The 23091-nt window shown below is 44.0% G+C and overlaps 1 protein-coding gene and 1 long non-coding RNA gene across 3 annotated transcripts in view; one reads left to right on the forward strand and one right to left on the reverse strand.

Annotated features, from left to right (window-relative positions):
* The window catches only part of TM6SF1 (transmembrane 6 superfamily member 1), a 27317-nt gene extending 24974 nt beyond the window's left edge, over positions 1 to 2343 (reverse strand). For both annotated transcript variants that reach the window (XM_079914074.1, XM_079914073.1), the window contains exon 1: positions 1940 to 2343. In XM_079914074.1, the coding sequence (XP_079770200.1) occupies positions 1940 to 2031 (92 nt within the window). In that variant the 5' untranslated portion in view covers positions 2032 to 2343. The remainder of the gene's footprint in view (positions 1 to 1939) is intronic.
* A 4976-nt stretch (positions 2344 to 7319) lies between these two features.
* Positions 7320 to 21333, forward strand: LOC307182573. The gene is made up of 3 exons (XR_013827206.1): positions 7320 to 7565; positions 9345 to 9468; positions 21265 to 21333. It is a non-coding gene; the product is annotated as an uncharacterized lncRNA (long non-coding RNA).
* Positions 21334 to 23091: the final 1758 nt, after the last annotated feature.

Raw genomic sequence — 23091 nt, forward strand, 5'->3', positions numbered from 1 at the left:
TCCCGTGTGGCTGAAGCACCAGCACAGTGGGCTGCGCTGGTGGGCTGAGGCAGAAATGCACAGGGCACTGGGGCAGGAAGGGGACCTCCCGTGGGAGGCTTTGCCATGGGCTGGGCCAGAGAGGGCCAGTGCCAGGGGAACAGGAAGGAGGAAACATGCTAGCCCAGCCCGGGGAATTAGAGAGAAGGAGACAGTGGGAGGGCTGGAGGGAAGGAGTGGAGAAAGAAGAGGGAGGAATCAAAGGCTACTGGGATTTTAACCTGCAGGAGGACAGGAAGAATGGTTGGAACCAATTATTCCAAACTCTGCAGGGCTTAGCAATGTGCTCAACAATACACAGCAATACATAATTCACCGTGTGTTCAGTAAATGCCATCACCATCCTCCCAGTGGCTGAGGCCAAAATCTCAGTCATCTCAGATCCTCTCCATGCCATGTGATCCTTCAACAAGCTGCACTGCCCCCCCTCCCAAACATCCCAGCACCCAGCCACATCCCTCTCCCTGCACTGCTCCCTGTTCCCCTACCTGGAAAGCTCTGTCCCCAGATCTTCCTGTGGCCACCTGCTGCAGCTCAAGTCACCTCCTCCAAGAAGCCTTCCCTGACCACCAGTCCCCCCCATCACTCTCATGTCGCCCCACTTTCTGTGCTGATGTCTATCTCAACACATGCCTCCCCAATCTCTTGTGGTTTGTTCATAGCTATTTCCCCAGCACCTGAAACAGTGCCAAGCATAGAATATGTACTCAATAAATATTTGCTGAACTGCCCATAATGCCATTTTAGGAGGGCAGGGTCCTCCATGCACTATATTCACAGACATGTGACATTCACTGCCCAGAGATGCTTCTTCCAGGAGTTGTGCCCCAAGACTGGGTCAGACCGAGGGCTGTCACCGCCCATGCCTAGGGAGCACTCAGTATGGATGGGTGCCATCTGGATAAGGCTGTCAGCAAGTGGTGGCCCCAGGAACAAGAGAGGAGCAAGTCACCGCCCTGTGGGCAGACACTTCTCTACAGCCTGCAGGTCTGGAGGGGGTCTGCAGCATACAGACTGATGCAATCTCCTTAGCACCAACTGCTGTGGGACACATAACAGGTTTACTTCCTCTTCCCCGCAGAGAGCAAGAAACATCAGCAGGCCCGGGGGTCTGTCTGGCACCTTTCCCACTGCTGGAGCAGGCTGGCTGCTGACTGGTGCCCATTGCTTGACCAGGGATCCCTCACAGAGGAGAGGCAGGGCTTTGAACCAAATCCATATGCGGCCTCCTTCAGCCCCACCCATTTCCTTAGCATGGAACTGCCCTGCCTCTCTGCCTCGCTGCCCATCCTACACAACACTGCGCCCTTACGGCTTTTTGGATCCCGACAATAGGATGCAAATATAGGCCATTTGACAGGAGAACTGAGGCCGGGCCCCACGGTTAGTGCCAAAGCCAGGCCTAGAACCCAGGTCTTTGTCTGTTCGTTCTGGGCTATTTCTGCTAGTCATTCACAACAGTTTCTAAAATTAATACGAAATGACAAGTATGCGTGTGTGCATACATGGGAACGTTCCTGAGAAATGCGAAACGAACAAGGCACAGCCTGAGATAAGACCAAGCTCCCAAGTTGTCGGTGTGTGTACCGCCCCACCCCTGCCCCTGGGCACTTGAAGTTTAGGGGCATTGCCTTATTGACCTCTGTAACCCCGGATACCTGGCACGGGGCGGGCACAAACGGACGCCCAGCACTTGCCCCCAGAATTGCGCCGAATGTCAGGGATGCCAGCCTAAGCGAGAACCCCGGCCCGCACGACTCCGGGCGCCTCCCTTCCTCCGGCTGCCCGCGGGGAGCCCTGGAGGCCGGCGAACCGCTGCCCTGCAGTTTGCGGCTCGGCCCCCTCTGAAAAGTTGCTAGGGCTCCTGACGCGCCGACCCCCGCCGCGCGCACCCACTCACTCGTGCTGGGCCGCCAGGTGGTTGAAAACGTAGGTGACCGGGATGGCCGAGAGGGACAGCACGAAGACCCCTGTGGCCGCCGAGGCACTCATCGCCGCCGCCGCCGCGCCGCTTGCCCTTCACCGCATCCCGCGCGGGCGCCCCGCCCCAGCTTCCGGCTGCGCCCGCGCCCCTCGGCCGCGCCCTTCAAGGCGCCCCGCCCAGCGCGCCCCCCGCGCTGCGCCCTCTGCAGCGCCCTCAGCAGCGCGCCCACGGCTTGCCCGCCCGCAGCCTCCTGGTAAGCAGGGCAGGTGCACAGGCCCGGGAGGTCCCCTGCCGTCCTCCCGCCCAGGGCTGCTGGGGCTCCACCGCGAGCGCCGGGCGGCGCCGAGGAGCGGCGACAGCCCGCTGACCGCGGACAGGTGTCCCCGGAGGCGCGCGCTCTGCGGGAAGGCGGCGGACCGGGAGGTGGGCGCGGGGCCCCGGTCCTGGGCGCAGCCGGGAGCTTGTCATCGACGAGAGAGGCTCTGAAGAGTGTCTGGGCCGGACTGCGGGCAGGCAGAGGGTGGAGCCAGACCCGGGGGTGTCAGAGCGGGAAGAGCCCGCGAGATCATCCACGTGGGGAACCCTCGGGCCGGGGATAGGAAGGGATAAATGATCCCGAAACCTTGGAACCTCTCCACCGGAGCAGCCAACAACCGGCAGCGAGCAGTGCTCCTACGCCGAGTCCGAATTCCGGTTTAAACCCCGTCTGCTCACTCACCAGATGTCGACCTTGGTCAAGTACTTAACCCCTCTGTGTCTTTTCCCTTCTCTACCAAATGGGAATAACCCACGTCAGTGTGATTGTGGGATTCACTGAGTTAATAGGCATGGAGTGCGTGCCCAGTACTAATCAGTACACTGCTATCACCTGCAATTCCCATTTTTACTTGGAGCTGACACTCCGAGGAATACGATGATTTAAGAGACTAGAACGCTATCCATTTCTCTTACAGGTAGCGTTCCTGGAAGCCAGCTTACCACCAGCCAGCCTGCCCTAGGCCATACAGAGTACAAGGAAGCCAAGGACTCTGCCCTCACACTGCTGTCAGACAGACAGACGCCCACTCGTTACAGAGAATAATGCGGGCCAAGTCTGTCCTGGCTGCTTGACCTTGCTGCGGGGCGGCCTCAGACAGCCCCTGGGACAGAGCCTGGAGTCCTCTACTGGCTGGGAAAGGGAAGGGAAGTGAGTTTCAGACAGAGGACAGCTCAAGCAACCGAGGGAAGCACATGTACTTAGTGACCTTACACCTGCTAACAAGCTGAAGACACCAGCAGCTCGTTTTAGAGGTGAGAGAAAAGAGTGAGAGGCAAAGAGGCTCTGAGCTGCCCCAGGGCCACTCAACTTTTCAAAGGCCAGCTTTCCCAATCCCCTATCCCAGCGCTTCTTGGAGGCTTCTTAAACTCTGAGGACATAATGATAAAGCCTTGGCCCAAACTGTGATACATCCAAAGCTTCCCCAAGTGATGTCCTTACCTGTGACCTGGACATCATCCTCTTCCACAGCTACTCCTAACCTTTACCAGCTCCTTAAACTCTTTCCTCCTCCCCGAGGACAAATACCTCGTCGGATACCCCTTCTCTCCTCCCAGCCAGTCTCCCAGGCCAGCCCAACCCCTCCATCACCAGCCAAACCTTGCCAAATCAATCTTGCCTTCTCTCTTATACCGTGAACCCCTCTAGCCACCCTGGGTCCTTCCCCTCAACCTAGACACATGCTCGTGTATGATCCAGTTTAGAAAACTGCTCCCTGGACCTGTGTGTCCTCTCCATTTGCCATCTTCTCTCTTTCCTTTCCCATCCATGCTGGGTTGTTGTTGTTATTGTTTTTATCCCTTTTAAAACTTTTTTTTTAACATCTGTATTGGAATATAATTGCTTTACAATGGTGTGTTAGTTTCTGCTTTATAACAAAGTGAATCAGCTATGCATATACATATATCCCCACATCTCCCTCCCTCTTGCGTCTCCCTCCCACCCTCCCTATCCCACCCCTCTAGGTGGTCACAAAGCACCGAGCTGATCTCCTTGTGCTATGCGGCTGCTTCCCACCAGCTATCCATTTTACATTTGGTAGTGTATATATGTCCATGCCACTCTCTCACTTCGTCCCATCCATGCTGGGTTTTAATGACCGTGTCTGTGCTAATAGATCCCATTTTATCATTCCTAGCACTGATGTCTCCCCTCAGCGCTGCTCCCTGGCATTCCACGGACACCTCACCCTCAACATGGCCAAAATGGAATTCCTCGTCTGCCGCAAGACCACTCCAGCTTTATCTCATCCGGTGGCACCACCATTCACCTGGTGATCCAGAAAACTGGCAGTCCGCATCGGTTCTGGCCAATCCTGAACTCCTATGATTAACACAGTCCTCCTGTTACTTCCCAAATATCTCTCAAGTCTGTCTCCCTATCTGAACCATTGCTGTCTCAGTTCAGGTCTCTACTATCTACCATGTGCCAGCCTCCTCCCGTCTCCCTGCCTCTGACCTCACCTGCTCTAGAAGACCTTAACTGGCCACCCTCCTGTGCCTCCTCCACCCTCTCTATCAAGTACCCTGCTTTGCTTTCTTCATAGTACTTTACTTGTACTGTCCAAAATCATCTTGTTTACACATCTGCTTCCTGTTCTGTGTCCCTCTCTCCATTATGATATAAGCTCCCTGAGGTCAGGAACCTTATCTATCTTGTTTACCATTCTATTTCCATCACCTAGACTAACACCTGTATGGAGCAGGTACTCGAGAAACATTTGTTCACAGAATGAACGCTCTAGATCATCATTGTCTGACGGAAATATAATGCAAGCCACAAATGTGAACCGCATGTGTAGTTTTAAATTTTCTAGTAACCACATTAGAAAAGTAAAAAGACAGAGGTGAAATTAATTTTAATAATATATTTTATTTAACACGATATGTCCAAAGATGATCATTTCAATGGTCATCAATGTCAAAGGTGTTAATGGGAAACTCTACATTCTTTTTTTTTTTTAATACTAAGGCTTTGCAATTTTGTGTGTATTTTACAGTATAACTCATTTCAGGCTAGTCACATTTCAAGTGCTTAATAGCTACCTGTGGCCAGTGGCATCTGTATTGGACTTCACAGTTCTATATGTATTCCTCCTATCTTATCAAACTGGCTTCGGTTATGCTCTCTGCTACTTTAGGAATGGGTGTGACAATTAAATCACTAACAAGAGGACTCAAACATCCTCAGAGGGTCTACCATGTTTCCAGCATTGTTCTAAGAAGTGGTCACACAAAGATGAATCACAAACACATTTCGCCCCAAAAGACCACAGTCTAGCGTGGGAAAAACACATGTAAACAATTAGCATGCAAGGTGATAAAAGATTTATGTACAAATTGCTGTAGGAATCACCAATCTTGTCTGAAGGAGTCAAGAAAAGCTTCAGAGAGGAGTTGAGGCTTTAGACCAGCCTTGCAGAACGAGTAGAAGCTGGATAAGCAGGCAAGGACTAGTGGGATTTTCCAGAAAATGGAAATAACACATGTGAAAGCCAGAAATGTAAGAGAGAGCATGTCAGTCAATGAACTTCAAGCTGTTTGCTCTGGTTGGAAACACTCGTGCATGAGGGGGGCTGGCGGGAAGTGGCAATGGAGAGGTGATCGGGGATTCAGTCTCAGAAAACCTCAAGGGCAGGGAGCATTTAAGATTTATGAGTAGGAGGAGAGGCTGACTTAATCAGAGTCACTTTTTTGGAGCGGGGGGGCCTGCCACGAGGCTTGTGGGATCTTTGTTCCCTGACCAGGGATTGAACCCTGGGCTGCGGCAGTGAAAGCACGGAGTCCGAACCACTGGCCTGAAGGGGAATTTCCCAGAGTAGCATCTTCAAAGATCTGCTGGCAGCTGATGTGGACCATGGTTTAGAAAGAGGAGAGGTAGGAGGCAGGAAGTCCAGGTGGGAGGCTTATCCTAGCAAGAGATGCTGAGGACCTGAACCAAAGTGATGGCAATGAGAGGGAAGAGGAGGGGGCAGATGTGAAAGATCTGGATAGGACTTGTAAGAGGAGAGAGCCTGGAGAAGGGGGCTTGAGGATGAGTTTGGTTTTGGATACGTTGGGTTTCCAGTACCCATGGGGCTCCCAGGAGGAGCCGTCCCATAGGCAGTTGGGGATACTGGTCTTTGGCACCCAAAGAAGCGCAGGCTGCAGATACAGATTTGAGGGTCACCAGCCTAGAGGTGTGGCTTAAAAATCAAGGAAATGAATTCAATGTCCAGGAAGAGGGTCGAGTCAAAGAGAATGGTAATAGAGGCCACCTGAGAGGGGCTGGTGAGCATTTCCATCAGCAGAGCAGCCCAAGGGCATCTGAACTCAATGGCAGAAGCATCCAACATCCCACACCTGTGAGTTGCTCCCTAGGAGTCTGCCAGGGACCCAAGGGCCATGGCAAAGCTTTGGGGTACTTTGGTGTGCATGTTGGAGATTATATTATTTTGTTGACAACAATTTGTCTTAATGCTGAAAATATGAGTGGTCAGAATGCTTGTAGTGGTGAAGAAACCCTCCGCAGGTTTCTGGGGAGGGCACAAACCCAGTGAATATAATCTCATTCTCCAGCACTGCAGTACTCTGTAAATTATAAAGGAATTCCATCAACATTATCCTATAATCTTCACAGCAGTTCTCTGAAGAGTATGGAGCCATTTATGGATGAAGACACTGGGGCTCAAAGAGGTGAGGCAACTTGCCCAAGGTCAAAGGGCTAAGAGAGGGTGCACTTAAATTCAGATTTGCTGACTTTAAGTCACTATACCCATGATGCCACAGCTGACCAGCAGCAAAGCACCACATCGGGCACCTTAGAAATGGTGGGTGGACACCCTACAAATTTGGCCAGTTGACTCATTGCTTTAGGAGGCTGAGTTCTGGAGTTCTGCTCTATGCAAATCAGTAATTATTAAGTTGCCCCTTCTCTTGAAAATGGGTTGGGTATGACTTAGAATAAAAGGCATTCAGACAATAAATTTGTTTTTTGATTTTCGGTTTTTGTTTTTTTAGGACCATCCATCTTGCAAGCCGTGAAGGCTAATATTATAGCTGTGAAATTTGACTCCAAGCTTCCTGGAAGCAAAAAATAGACACACGGAGGTCTGTACTCTGCCCATTCCCTGATGAGAAAGACAGTTTTGGGTGTATTGGTTCAAAAGAATTGACAAATCTGGAATTACACGGAAGGGCCCCTGACCGTGTCTGCTTCTGCCATGGAGGGGAAGTGAAAGCAAAACATCAGAGAACCTGGTCGCATAGGAAGTAGGAACTAAGGAAGAATACTGCTGGGCAGGAACTGAGGGAGCACAGTGAGGCTGTTCTGGAAGAGTGTAGAAGTCAGCCCTGTGTTCACTCGTTAGTACCCAGCCCCAGTGGCGTCTTCCGCTTTCACATGCTTCAGTTTTCCACTATTTTCCTTCCTTCCTTTTTTCTTTCTTTTTTTTCCTTATTGAAGTATAGTTGATTTACAACATTGTGTTACTTTCAGGTGTACAGCATAGTGATTCAGTAATTTTTGCAGATTCTTTTCCATTACAGGTTATTACAAGATACCGGGTACAGTTCCCTGTGCTATTCAGTAAGTGCTTGTTGCTTATCTATTTTATATATAGTAGTTTGTATCTGTTAATGCCATACCTCTAATTTGTCCCCTCCCCTCTTCCCTTTTTTTTCCACTTTTTATCCTTCTGATAAAAGTTGTGATCGTGTTCTTTGGAAAGGCTGAACACTCTAGACAAACGTAAATGGGGCAAACAGATTGCTCTGTGGGGTGTATAGAGACAGAAAAAAAATGACCTGAGAGTGACCAGGGTAAGGGTAGTGTATCTTGGTGGGTACATTACTAGGGTCTTGTCCCGAGAAGGGACCAGAGAGTGACCAGTCCACTCAAAGAAACATTAAGTTATCCTAAACACTAAGTCACATTAAACACTGGGTTTGTCTTTGGCCACAAGTGCCCTGACTGTCTTAATATGCTACAATGATTAACGTGGATATTTTTGGGTAGTGCCAGGCATAGAGCAGGTGCTCAATAAATGCTAGCTGAAGGGAGAGGTAAAGTTAGTATGTAAAATGTTTGTCAAAAAGTCTTGTGCAGTTGCTAGATGAGATCTGCACCATTGCCTTGGGTTTCCTAGCAATCAAAGCAAAGAGGGAAACATAATGTTATAACAGTCAGTGTCCGTAAGATAAAAACAGATCATAGGCTCAGAAGATCTCTCTCATGGCTCCTCTTAAAGGGAACACCATGTCATATAGTATGTCCTCAGCAACATTCCTACAATAAATATAGAAATCTAATTCTGAACAGTTGTCTCTCAGTATGTCTTCAGTGCAGGTGGCTGGCATATTGCCAAGAGTCACTCAGTGCAAAGGAGCCAAAATAATTCCTCACAGATAAGCAGCTCTCAGAAGGTTTGGTTTGGTTCGATGATAGATTTTATGATATCTGGGGCCAGAGGCGGAAATACCTTCCCGGCAAGCACACCACCACTTCCAGTCCAAGCCCAGAGCATCAATGGGTTTCATTGATCATTCACGAATGATCAATGAAACCTTCTCCCATGGAGATTGGACATCACCAATAGGCTTCTTCTCACTTGCCAACCTAAATCGATCTGCCAGTTCTGATCAAAGGGTATTCACGAATATCCTTCAGGTGATGTTCTGTGAATATTATTTCATATAGTAACATCTTAATACAAATGAAGCGACAGAGAGTTTGAAATTTCAGTGGCTGGCAAGAGAGAAGAAACATTCTGAGTGGATAAGTAAGGACAGAGCATTATGGTTTGACAGGCAAACAAATGGAGGGTAATTTGACACTCTTGCATGAAAAGGATGAGCATGGGACAAACAAACCCGAGGTTGCTGCATTGTTCAGACCCTCCTGAGGTATAACAAAAAAAGACTTCACATGTCAGGGTTTGGGTTAGACAGAACCCATTGGAGGGGAGGTTGAGGGACTTCCTTGACATTTACTTTTCCCCTCTAGATACCTTTTCAACCTCTGATTCAAGAGTTAACATAAGAATAGTTAACATAATTAACTGGCCAATAAATACATTTTTTAAAAAGACTAAGCAATACAGTGCTTGAAATAGGAAAGAGTACTCCTAGTAGACCTGAAATCTGAAGGATACATAGAAGACTGTGGTAGCTGTTACTTTGCTGGTGTCCTGAACCACACTTCTCAGTATTTGTGCCCTTTGTAGTTCCCTACCACACTGACTCTGGACTTGGCAGGTGGCTAGCTTGCTCTGGCCAATGGGACATTAGGAAGTATAATTTAAACAAAAGCTTATAAGAGCTTGCCCATTAGAGTCTGTCCTCTTATGGTGCTCTTTCTTGGAACCAGCCACCATACTGTAAGGAGGCCCAAGCAGCCATGTGGAAAGGACAACACGGAGAAGAACCAAGGCCCCTGGCTGACAGCCCAAGCTGAGATCCCAGCCAGCAGCCAGCACCAAGCATGGAAGAAGGTTAGTTTTGACCTCCCAGCCATCCCAACATCAACACCACATAAAGCAAAAGAGCTGCATGGTCAACCCACAGAAGCATGAAAAAGGAGACATTTTTGATGCTTTAAGCCATTAAAGTTTGAGGTGGTTTGTCATGCAGTCATGGATAACGGAAAAATAGGAAGCAGTAGTGGAGAAAGAACAGAGGCAACTTAAACCTGAGACACCAAAATTCTTCCCAAGGGAGATAAGGAGCAGGTCCAAGTTCAGAGTCAATAAATGCAGGGTAGGGGGGTTTGGACGAGCATTGAGGAGCAGTGTTGTGGACAGCTCAGATAGTCAGCCCTTCCTTCTCTCCTGGCACGAAAATGTAATAGGTGAAAGCAATGGCATTCTCCTCATCATTAATCAAAAAACCTGCTCTCTAAAGAAAGAGGGAAATCTGTTTAGAAGATGTCTGAGGGGGCCAGTAGGAGGGCCTGAGAATTCAGCAGAACCCAGCTAGAAATTCTAAAGGGCTCTGCCCCCAGAATAAAACCCACTTGGACAACTGTGAGGGTCTCTAACTTGACTACTTCCCTCTTCTCCTGGTACCCTAAAAAGGTGTCTATCTTCTGAAACCCCACATGCATAGAACTCTCAGACAATTCTGTCAGCCAGGGGAGAGGCCTGACAGGGACCAACAAATCTGCCAAGATGTTCAGGAAGGCTACCCACACTGCTTAACGTAGACCTTTATTCATAACTATAAGCAGAAAACCAAGGTTGCTAAATATATTAGGAAAATCAGCAGCATGAAAGAGAAGGCCCAGGTTGAACCAATAGAAAAACTGACCTTGGCGGAAACAGAGACAATTTAAGAAAGAAGAGAGAACTTTATAAAAATTGCAATTAACATCCTCAGAGAAATGTGAGAAGGCATTGCAGTTGAGAAATGGTCAGAAGTGGCTAACAGAAAGGCACAAAGAACAAGAAAAAGTTCTAGGAAATTAAAAATGGGATTGCAGTAGGGAAAATTCAATTCATGGGCTGAAATAATAATTTGGACACAGCTAAAGACCAAGCAGTTAATCTACAATCAAGGAATCTCACATAATATAGAGCAAGAAAAATAAAGAGGCAGAAAATATAAGAGCGTGGAGCAGGGACCCAAGAGGTCCTGAACCTGTCTTATTAGCAAAGAATGGAGAAAATAGAGGAGAGAAAATAGCAAAGAAGTAACAGAACAATATCTTCTTAAGCTCAAGAAATACACAAGTCTTCAAGACTGAAAAAGCCCACTGAACAAAATTAAAGAAAAAAGACTAAGCTCTCCCCACCAGCATTCCCAGAACCCTTTACACTGATCTACTCATTCCTTTTTCCCATAGCATATTTCACCTTCTGGCATACTATGTAATTTCCTTATCCATGCATAAGAAATATGCATGTTATTTTCAGCCTGTCTCCCTTGCTAAATTGTCAGCTCCAGGAGGGCGGGAAGCTTTGCCTGATTTGTTCATTGTCCAGTGAACCTAGCACCTTGAACAGTGCCTGGCCTTTAGCGGGCATCAGTAAATATTTGTTGAATTGAATTAAAATCTAGATAGACACATCCTGGTACAATTTTATAATTGTACATGTAAACAGGAAATCCTAAAATCTTTGGGATTTCCTACTAAAGAACAAGACACAGAACTGTCATCTAACATTAACAACATTGAATCCTGGAAAACAGAGTAGTATCTTCACAGTTAGCAAGGAAACCAGTCTCGGACCTAGAATTCTGAACCCTGCCACACTGCCAGTAATTTGTGAAGGCAGTCATAAGGCATTGTCAGATATGCAAGAACATTTACTATCCATGCATCCTAGATGACAGATTATGCCAGTATATTTTCCAGCAAATTTTTTTTAAAAGTTCAAGAAAAGACAGCATGGAATACAAGAAACTGAAACCCCAAGGACGTGAAAAAAGCCAGCAAGAAATCAAAAGAATTGACCCCGTTGGGATGATTGAATGGCTCTCCCTGGACCAACGATGTTTAAATGACATGAGGATTTACATTTATTAATATTCTCTGGCTCCAATCACACGAACTGTTTCTTTAGTGACTAGTATTTACATGTCACAAGACTATGCTATTTAAAAGTTTTCTAGGGACTTCCCTGGTGGGGCAGTAGTTGAGACTCCACGCTTCCACTACAGAGAGCATGGGTTCGATCCTTGGTCGGGGAACTGAGATCCGTGGTGCAGCCAAAAAAAAAAAGTTTTCTATTTTTGAAATAACTGGAAAACAGTTACAAAACAAAATGTAAATATTGTAAACCTTTACCCTGTAAGAATCACAGCTACAAAAATTGAGAGGGGCTGACAGAGAAGAAGGTGTTTCAAAGCCTTTTTTTTTTAAAATAAAATTGAAATTGAAATCCCCTTCCCAGTCCCATTCCTCTCCCTCCATCTCTAGAAGTAATCACTACCCTGTAACTGGGGCATATCCAGTCTTTATTTATATATGTCTCTATACATGTAAACAATATATAGTTATTTTATAAAATTTACATAAATGATAATATTCTTACATATTTTTTTCACTTAACATTGAGTTTTTGAAATCCACTGATTTCTATACACTTGTTCATTCATTTTCACTGCTAGAGCATTCTACTGTATGACCATACCACGATTTATTTTTCATTCCTCCACTAATAGATCTCAGAATTGTTTTTAATTTTTCACTTCTATAAACAATGCTGTAATGAACATCCTGTGATTCTCTCCTGTGCACACATCAAGAGTTTCTCCAGGTGGCAATACTTAAACACAAAACAGCCAGGTCAAGGTGTGCATGTTGTTTGGAGCTTCTTTACACTTGTTCAGTCCAGGGTCAGTTTCCTGCAAGTTTCTTCATTGACCTGATGAGCTTTGAAAGCAAAGGTCCTTCCCAAGAGTCGGTGAGCTTGGCTCTAATCCAGAAGTTCTCAAAGTTGTCTCCAGTCTACCCTCTGAGAAACACTGCCCTAATCCATGGCTGGAGACAGATAGTATCTTCAAATCCAAATCAGATGTCAGGAAAAGATGCAATTGATCATAAGAAGAATCAGATGGGAAAGGTCAGTAATTTCCCCCAGAATATTCTGGTAGAAGAAATTCAGATCTCAAACAATGGTATAGAATGGCTACAGTTTTACAAGGGAGAGCTTCCCCCACTACTCTGAGCTCAGGACATGACCTATGATCTTTGTCTTTAGACCCTTTTGTGGTGGGACATTTTTTGCTACTTCACACTTTCATCACAGGTTATGTCTCCTTTAAAGGTCCCAGCTCTCTGCAGGATGTCAGTTTCAATGTTCTGCATCCAGTGAACTCAAAGCCCAGGTCACCTAGACTAGTGTAGACATAAAAACCAGGTTTCCAGGTTATTGAAATGACAACCTCCCTGGAGCTGTAGGCACTGCATTTCTCACTGACTCCAGGTCCCAGACTTTAGTTTTAGCCTCTGGGAATTTCACTTACTTTCTTGCAGTCTAGGCTACATGTTTAAGTGCTCCTGTTATATTGTATCCAGCATTTAGGTGTTTTTTATTTTATTTTTATTTATTTATTTGGCTGTGCTGGGTCTTTAGTTGTGGCATGCAGGATCTTCACTGCCACATGAGGGATCTTCAGTTGTGGCATGTGGGATCTAGTTCCTTGACCAGGGATCGAACTCTGGCCCCCTGCATTGGGAGCGTAGTCTTAACTGCTGGACCACCAGGGAAGTCCTCCCATTTAGGTGTTTTTAAGCGGGAAAGTTTTCAGATTATCTAGTCCAGATAGCTCAGGACTTTAACTCAAAATAATTAAACTCTCAAGCAAGAGGTGAAAATAAAAAGGCATTTTCAGAAATGCAAGGTCTCAAAAAATCTACCTCCCTTGAGCCTTTTCTCAGAAAGCTACTGGAGAATGTGTTCCACTGATACAAGGGAGTATACAATGTAGAAGAGGATGTGGGATTCAGGAAACAGGAGCTCCAGCCCCTGAACGGGGCTGAGGGATCCCCCAGGAAGATGGGGTGACAACTGTGCAGGAGCAGGCCTGGAGAACAAGCAGTCCAGTTTAGGGCAGAAGGGAGGCAACTCCAGGAGAACTGTCTCTAGAAAAAGATGTAACTATTAGGTTACCTAGTATGTTTGAAGGTATTAAGATATGAAAAACTCCAGAGACTTTGAAGTAGTGAGAGGAAATAGAAAACTAAGCAAACGGCCTCATCTTCTATAGTAGAAAGTCAATAGATAACATCCAAACCTGAAAAAAATCAAGAAATTCCAGTGTAAACATGTTATTTAGAAATATGGGGCAAAAGCAGGCATTAGAAGATGTTGCCTTCAGGGGCAGAATTCACGGATGGGGAAAAGAAGGGAAAGGGATTCTGGTTTTCATTTCAAGCCACATACATCTATTTTTATTAAACAGATGTATAACTTTGATAAAAATAAATCAGTAAATAAAATAAGTATGATGGCATAATGCACAACATTAATATCATTTTTGAGCTTTGCATCAAGATCCAAAACAGGTGTCTTTGCATAAGTATTCAAGAGATTAGTCAGTTTTCCAAAGGCAGTTCTTTTTTTTAAGGCCGCACTGCGAAACATGTGGGATCTTAGTTCCCCGATCAGGGATTGAACCCTTGCCCCTGCAGTGAAAGCGTGGAGTCCTAACCACTGGACTGCCAGGGAATTCCTCCAAAGGCAGTTCTTAGTCCTTTGATATTCAAATCACCTTCTTTGAAGAACTTAACACATTTTTATCCTTGTCTCTTATTTGCTTCATTTGTTAACTGGTTTTATAATCAAATTTTCATTTGTGAATAAGCCATTCTCCAACATCCCTTTAATCAACTTCATGAAATTCTGCAACCCCACAATCCTGGAAAGGATGACTGACTATTAAAAAAAGCCATTGACTCAATGGCAGAGGTAAACTCTGGCTAGTCCAGTGGGGACTGATTTCATTATTGTCTGGTTTGTTAGTGAATGTGTTGGAAGGCTATTGACTTCTGCTACTTTACATAAACTCAAACGGTGGCGTCTTGACTAATGAGTACTCAGACAATAAGAATTCTGTTTACGGTAAAACTGACTGTCCCAACTGTCATATTCACTCCTCACTCATTGGTTCACCACCTGCTTGATGTCTAGTGTAGAAAGGAAATGACATATAGGCAGGAAGCAGAAAGGAGAAGTGGGAAGGAGTTACAGAATGAGGACTAAAGAAGCTGTATATTGGGCTTCCCTGGTGGCGCAGTGGTTGAGGGTCCGCCTGCCGATGCGGGGGACACGGGTTCGTGCCCCGGTCCGGGAAGATCCCACATGCCGCGGAGCGGCTGGGCCCGTGAGCCATGGCCACTGAGCCTGCGCACCCGGAGCCTGTGCGCCCGGAGCCTGTGCTCCGCAACGGGAGAGGCCACAACAGTGAGAGGCCCACGTACCGCAAAAAAAAGAGAAGCTGTATATTTTATAATCAGCCTCCAAGTACTGGAGAGCTCACTGAATTCCCTATCCAAACAATCACATTTAAAACATTCATTCAATACACATTTATTTATTGAATAAAGATGATGTACCACATATTCTACTAGGCACTGTGGTTATAAAAAAGGAAAGTGTAAATAAGTGACCAACCCATTCACAGTCTACAGAGGACTCAGACCTATAAAAAAATGATCACAGTCACAGCTGTATTTGAGAAGGACAATAATAATAAAGATGAAAGTTGCCCCAGGGAAGGAATCATTAATTCAACCAAGGCGTCTCAGAGGAAGTAATCCCTGGAGGACCAAGGCAGAGAGGGCATTTCAGAAGGAAGTTATCTACCACATATGGAATGGAACGGAGGCTAAAATACCATAGCACGATCTAGGAGGTGTCAGCCTCCTTGGGGTACCCCCGGGGTAGACGAGTGAAATTTTTAAGATGGAGAGGGACATGTTCAGGTTGGCCATTTTAGAAGATTATTCTAGTAGGTGTGCAGGGTTTGAGGTGAAGGGGAACGAAACAGGAGGCAAAGGGATAAGAGGAGCAGTAATCCAAGCAAGAAAAACAAAGGCGTCGGGCTTCCCTGGTGGCGCAGTGGTTGAGAATCTGCCTGCCAATGCAGGGGACATGGGTTCGAGCCCTGGTCCGGGAAGATTCCACATGCCATGGAGCAACAAAGCCTGTACGCCACAACTACTGAGCCTGTGCTCTAGAGCCCACGAGCCACAACTACTGAGCCCGTGTGCCACAACTACTGAAGCCCGCGCGCCTGGAGCCTGTGCTCCCCAGAAAGAGAAGCCACCGCAATGAGAAGCCTGTGCACCACAACAAAGAGTAGCCCCCTCTTGCCGCAACTAGAGAAAGCCTGCGTGCAGCAACGAAGAACCAACACAGCCCAAAACAAAAACAAACAAACAAATAAATAAGAAAACAAAGGTGTCTTGAACCAGGGCAGCTACAGTGAGAGTAGAGAGACTAGGAATAGAATCTAAAGAGCTTGTTGATTAACAGGATGTGAGAGGCACGAAGCAGAGAAGAATTTAGGAGTGGCAGCTAGCTGGGGAGAAGGAAAGGGACAGGGGAACTCAGGGGACGAAGGTACACTGAGATATATGGAAACCTATCATGGTTTTTCTCAGTGGCCTGGAGACAGGGTCCTCCTTCCTTGTGCTTGTTGCTGCCCAAATAAAATCAAATTTTATAAACTGAGAAAGAAAGAACACAACTGTGTTGCATTCTGTATGTTGTGATCTGTTGAAACAAGAGGCTAAAATCAGACAGCCAGACATTCTTTCCACTTGAGTGCCAGGATTTCAGCTGGATTTTTTAAGTTAGCAGCAATTTACTTCATAAGGATCTGAAGGAGCTTCCGGCAAAGGAGATGTCAGCTCAGTTTGATGCATTTGTGGGACTCCAGGAGGAGACTTCTAGTAGACGTTTGGATATCTAAAACAAGTATTATGCTTATAAGAATGATCAGAGATGAAAATATAGATTTGAGAATCACCGGCATTAGCTGAAATCATGGGAACAGAAGAGATCATGCAGAAAATGTGGGTGGAGGGAAAAAAAAGGGCGCCAAGCATGGCATCCTGAGTAAACCAATGGTTAAGGGTGGAGACAGAAGAGGAGCTCATCATGCAGGAAAAGGAAAAGTTAGAGAGGTGAAAAATTATAAAAATATATCACAGACCCAGGCAAGGAGAGTGTCAAAGAGTTAGGAGTCAACCATCACACCCAGTGAAAATGGTCCAGTGGTTAGGACTTCACCTTCCAATGCAGAGGATGTGGGTTCGATCCCTGACCGGGGAGATAAGATCCCACATGCCTCGTGGCCAAAAAACCAAAACATAAAACAGAAGCAATATTGTAACAAATTCAATAAAGACTTTAAAAAATGGTCCATGTCAAAAAAGAAATCTTAAAAAAAAAATGAAATGACAAAGATTTAGCAGTTAGGAGATCCCCAGCAGCCTTAGAGGTGCTCAGAGGAGTGGTGGCCAAAGCCATCCTATTGTTGCTTGAGGAGTGGCCGGAAATAAGAAAGCAGAGTGAATACTGTGATAGGAAGGAAGAAGAAAGGGGGACACTTTGAGGCTGACACGGGGTTGAGGACCTCTTTCCTGTTAGGGGAAATATTTACATATTTGTGGGTACCGGGAAAAGGTGCTAGTGGAAGAGGAGAGTTTGAAGTCACCAGAAAGAAAAGCAAGAGACAGAACAGCAGGATAGTAAGGGAATGAACTGAAGAGCAAAGGTGGAAAACTTAGCCTTGGGAAGAACGGAAATGTCCGAGGCGGATGGGAAAAGAATAAGCAGACCTACTTATAGCTGGGTTGATCCAGTTTCTGTTGAAACTGAATTGGGAAATCAATAGAGATGGGCAAAGTTAAATGAAATGTGTTCATATAATAAGCCTGGTCTATATTTACTTTGCTGTAACCAGAGAGGCAGCCTATTCTAATGACGTGGACTCTGAAAACCAGCCTGCTGCTTTGAATTTCACTTCTGGCCATGACATGCTTTTTCATGGAAGGTCATATTTATATCGCTGCAGCAGAATCACAGCAACTGTGCTCAGTCTCCATGGCTTATTTCAAAGATTCAAAATATGTGGGCCAGATAATTCCAGCTCTTCAATGTCCTTGGAGCCCTAATATTATTTTTATGAACATGACAACAGCCTTGCTAACGTGGTGTAAACTGGACTGATTTTAGTTATTTATCTTATACTTGACTGCATCAAACTAATATGTGAGACGGCTAATAATAAAGTACAACTGGAGATTTAAAATAGATTAAAAAGGGGAAAATCACAACTGTGATAAAAATTTGAAAACTCTTCAGCCTCTACAGTAGTTACAGAAATGTAAATTTGAAAAATGAAGCACCATCTATTAAATAATCAAAAGCAAAGTCAAATTATTAAATCTATGTGGGGTAGACTTTAGCAGAATGGAAATTGCCAGGGAACATTTAAATTGGTTCAGTTCTTTGAATAATTGCCAATATGTATTGATCATTTACTCCACCTCAGGCACTGTTTTAGTGAGTAGTCATGTAATCCTCACTTACCACTCTGAGGTAGATCATGTCACTGTTATAAATAAATCTCCATTTTCCAAATAAGGAAACTGGAGCGCACCATTAAATAAATTGTCCAAGCAGGTCATGAAGCAAGTAAGCGGCCAAGCTGTGATTCAAATGGCCTAGACTGATTACAAAGCTCTTGCTCTTAACTAGTATTCTGTACCAGCAGGACCCCTTTACAATCATTTTTTTTTTTTTTTTTTTTTTTGCCATGCCCCGTGGCTTGCGAGATCCTAGTTCCCTGACCAGGGATTGAACCTGGGCCCTCGGCAGTGAAAGGCAGAGTCCTAGCCACTGGACCGCCAGGGAATTCCCAACATTCTTAAAAATTATTGGGCCCTTCATGATAAGAACACTCAACAAACCCACAGCTAATATACTCAATAATAAAAGACTAAAGACTTTCCCCTAATATCAGGAACAAGACAAGGATGTCTACTTTCACCACTGCTGGTCAACAACACTATACAGGAAGTCCTAGCCAGAGCCATTTGTCAAGAAAAAGAAATAAAGGAGTCCAAATTGGAAAGGAAGAAGTAAAATTAACAGATAATATGATCCTGTATATAGAATATCTCAAAAAATACACACACACAAAAACTGAGTTAATGAATTCAGCAAAGTTGGAGGATCTAAGGTCAACACTCAGAAACCAGCTGTATTTCTATATATTAGGGACAAGCAATCTGAAAATAAAATTTTTTTAAACAATTCCATTTGTAATAGCATCAAAAATAATAAAAACAGTTAGGAATAAATTTAGCCAAGTTGGTGCAAGACTTGTGCACTGAAAACTACAAAACATTGCTGAAAAAAAATAAAGATCTAAATAAATGGAAAGACGTTCTGGGATCATGGATTAAAAGACTTAATACCTTTAACATGGCAATACTCCCCATTACAATCTACACAGTCAATGTAATCCCTACAAAGATTCAAATGACTTTTTTTTTGTTTTTGCAGAAATTGACACACTGATTATAAAATTGATAAGGAATTGCAAGGGGCTCTGAATAGCCAAAACAACCTTGAAAAAGAAAAACAAAGTTGGAGGACTCACATTTCCCAATTTCAAAACTTACTATAAAGCTACAGGAATCAAGACAGTGTGGTACTGGCATAGGGATAGATATATAAATAATTAGAATAGAATAGAGAGTCCAGAAATAAGTCAAAAAATCTATGATTAATTGATTTTCAACAAAAGTGCCAAGACCATTCAATGGTGGAAAGAATAGTCATTTCAACAAATGGTGCTGGGACAACTGGATATCCACATGCAAAAGAATGAAGTTAGTACTCTACCTCATACCATATATAATAATTAATCAAAATGGATCATAGACCTAAATGTAAGAGCTAAAATTATAAAACTTTTTTTAATTGAAGAATATTTGATTTACAATGATACATAAAATTAAAAAACTCTTATAAAAAAACATAGGGGTAAATCTTCATGCTTTGGATTTGGCAAGAGATTCTTAGAAATGACACCAAAAACATAAACAACAACAACAAAAAAACTACGCAAATTGATTTAATCAAAATTAAAAGCTTTTCGCACAGATATAAAAAACAAACTAGTGGTTACCAGAGGAGAGAGGGAAAGGGGAAGGGCAAGTTAGGGGTAGGGGACTAAAAGATACAAACTACTGTGTATAAAGTAGATAAGCAAAAAACATATATTGTATAGTACAGGGAATTATAGCTATTATCTTGTAATAACATTTAATGAAGTATAATCTGTAAAAATACTGAATCACTATGCTGTATACCTGAAACTAACATAATATTGTAAATCAACTATACTTCAATAATAAATAAATAGGTAAACAAAATTTTAAACTTTTGTACATCAGAAGATACTACTAAGAAATCAACTATATTCCAATAAAAATTCATTTAAAACAATGCACTAACAAGAAAGTAAGAAGACAACTTACAAAATGGGAGAAAATATTTATAAAACATATATCTGATAAAGGTCTAGTATCCAGAATATATAAAGAACTCTTAGAACCCTACAACAAAAAGACAACCCAATTTAAAAACGAGCAAAGGGTTTGAATAGACATTTCTCCAAAGAAGATATACAAATGGCCAGTAAATATATGAAAAAATGCTCATCATTAATCATTATGGAAATGCAAATCAATACTACAAATGAGATACCACTTCACACCCACTAGGATAACTACAATTTAAAAAAAAAAAGGAAAATAACAAGTGTTGAGGATGTGGAGAAATTGGAACCCTCGTACATTGCCAATGGGAATGTAAAATGATGCAGCTGCTGTAAAAACACTGTGTCAAAAAAACAAACCAAAAAGTCACCACTTTGTCACTTCCTCAAAACAGTAAACATAAAATTATCATTTGACCCAGAAATTCTACTCTTAGGTATCATACCCCAAGAAATTAAAAGCATGTATTCCAAGAAATACTTGTACATGAATGTTCACAGTAGCTAAAAGGTGGAAACAACCCAAATATCCATCAAATGATGAATGAATAAACAAAATATGTCATATCATACAATGGAACATTATTCAATCATAAAAAGGAATGAAGTGCTGATACATGCTATCGTGTGGGTGAACCTCAAAAACATTATGATAAGTAAAAGGAAGGTCACAGATTGGATAATTCCATTTATATGAAACGTCCAAAATAGGCAAATCCATAGAGACAGAAAGCAGACTAGCAGTTACCAGGGCCTGAGGGGAGGGGAGAATGGGGAGTGACTGTTTAATGAGTACAGAGTTTCCATTTGGGGTGATGAAAGAAAATGTCTTAGAACTAAATAGAGGTCATGGTCGCACAACACAGTGGACTAAATGCCACCAGATTATGCACTTTAAAATGGTTAATTTTGTGTCATGAATTTTACTTCAATTTTTAAAATGTATTCATTAAAGAAAGTATTGAGGACCCCAACAGCTTTTGTTTATGTGGGTCTATCTATCGATATTTGTTGTGTTGGAAATTTAAACTGGAAAATTTTAAATATCTTCATTCACTTAAAAATAACAACAAAAAGGACTATGTAGAAATAAATATTAAAAATTTAAAATGACAGGTAACATATTTTTATTTAAAATAACTATATTTTCTACAATAGAAATTAGTGAGAAGAATAGTATTGTTTTACATTTTTGAAAATCTCTTTAATGTCTGGCTTAATAGAAGACAGCTGAATTCTCTGCTTCTGAATTCAATCTGTTACAGGATCACACTGTCAGGCAGCCTTTGGAAAACCTCACTGTACACTCCTGAGAGAATGAGAGTGAAAAAGGCAAGTATTGTCCTCCTGTTGTTATGAAAATAGTTTTGACCTCACAGATCCCCCGAAAGGATCTCCAAGAACCCCAGGGGCCCCAGGCATATTTATAAAATTGCTGCTGGAACAGGGAGGGACCACTTCATGGGCACAGGACCAGTGGAGGCACACAGAGCCCTGTGCTCTGAAGAGCCCCACGTTTGGGGTTTAATGCTCTGTAGTCGCCATCATGAAGTTCTTAAGAATTTAATCTTTGAATTTGTGTTTCATAAGTGAAATCCAGTGGGACGACGGGGCATGCACCAGAGGCTTGGAGCCTTGGCTCATGCACTGTCCCCCACTTCTGATGACTCCCTGCCTCCCAGGGACCAGCTTGAGCCACCCACTCCCCCCACCTTGGTGCGTTGGGCCTTACCTGGCCTGCCTTCCTGCCCAGCAACCACTGGCACCCTCGTTCCTGGTGGGAGCCTTGGCTAGGGCATGGGAAGGATCAGAGTTGGGCACAGTGCACTCGGTGGTGGCTCAGGCAGCTGACCTCACCCCAGCGTAGAAACACCCTGGCCTCGGGGCAAACCTCTCACCCCTCCCCAAATCTAGATACCTACCACGTCCTGGCACGAAGATCGCAATACCTTTGAGGTTCTCCCATTCCTGTGGGTGAGGGCAACTGGCCTATGGGAAGGGGACATTGCTGGTCTCGCCAGGGAAGGGAACCTGGCAGCTGCAGTGCCCCGTGCATGCCTGCTGCCAAGGGGACTGCCCCCTAGGGAGCCTGTGAGGTCTGCACTCAGCCTGCCAGTAGCCCTGGGCCCAGGGGAACCTGACATTAAATAGCAAATTAGAAACACCAGGACAGGTGGAGGGAGGATCGGGGAGGGAGAGACAGTGAACAAAAGAGAAAAGCTTTTTATTTTAGTACCTTTGTGGAACTTATTTACTGCTGTTTGAACCAGGACCCCCATTTTCATTTTATATGGGATGGCAAATTACATAGCTGGTCCTGTATCTAGACTCAGGAAATAATTAAGACACTTGAGTGTTCCTGCCCTCGGTCCTAATAAACCTACAAGAGTAAATTATCCTAAGTGAATGAATTCAAAGGGGAATTAAAAACTATAAATAAAGGTACTTAGAACAGATGTAATTATTTATAGTCAAAAATAATAATCTATGATTGATAATAGAAAAATGACTGAGAAAAATTAGTTTTCCTTTATCCTCTAAAATCTGTTCCTCCCCTAATATTCTTCATCTCATCTCTGTCCACTGAAAAGAACTAGAAATAATGACCAATCCTGAAGAAATGAGCTTCCTTAGAGGCCAGATTCTGGTTTCTAAATATATTTCCTATTAAAGGGAACCGAGGCTCCTTAGAGAAACGGCTGATTCCAGGTCTAGGGCAGCAGATGTACATCTTGACATACTACAAAGCAAGGAAGCTCTTAAAGATGATTGCCAACGGGTCATAAGACTCAGAAACCCAGTACTTTCAACAATTCCTGGCAATTAATATGCCTAAACACCAAAAGTGAAAACAAGCCTGTGTGGATGTGTGGAAAGGTGAAACTGGAACAGTGTTGGCTATCTGCTTACCCTCTGTATTCAAAACCTGATAGCAAAGGACTGTCATTCATCTTCTAGCTCAATACCTGGAACATGGCTCCAAAAAATGGTTACTGTTTGGGTGGGTAGATAGATGGTTGCATGATGAATAGAATGGAAAGGTAAGAGAAACTATAAAATTGTTTTACTAATAAATAAAGGGATGATTGTGG

This window comes from Stenella coeruleoalba, assembly GCF_951394435.1.
Source record: "Stenella coeruleoalba genome assembly, chromosome: 2".
NCBI classification, from domain to species: domain Eukaryota; kingdom Metazoa; phylum Chordata; class Mammalia; order Artiodactyla; family Delphinidae; genus Stenella; species Stenella coeruleoalba.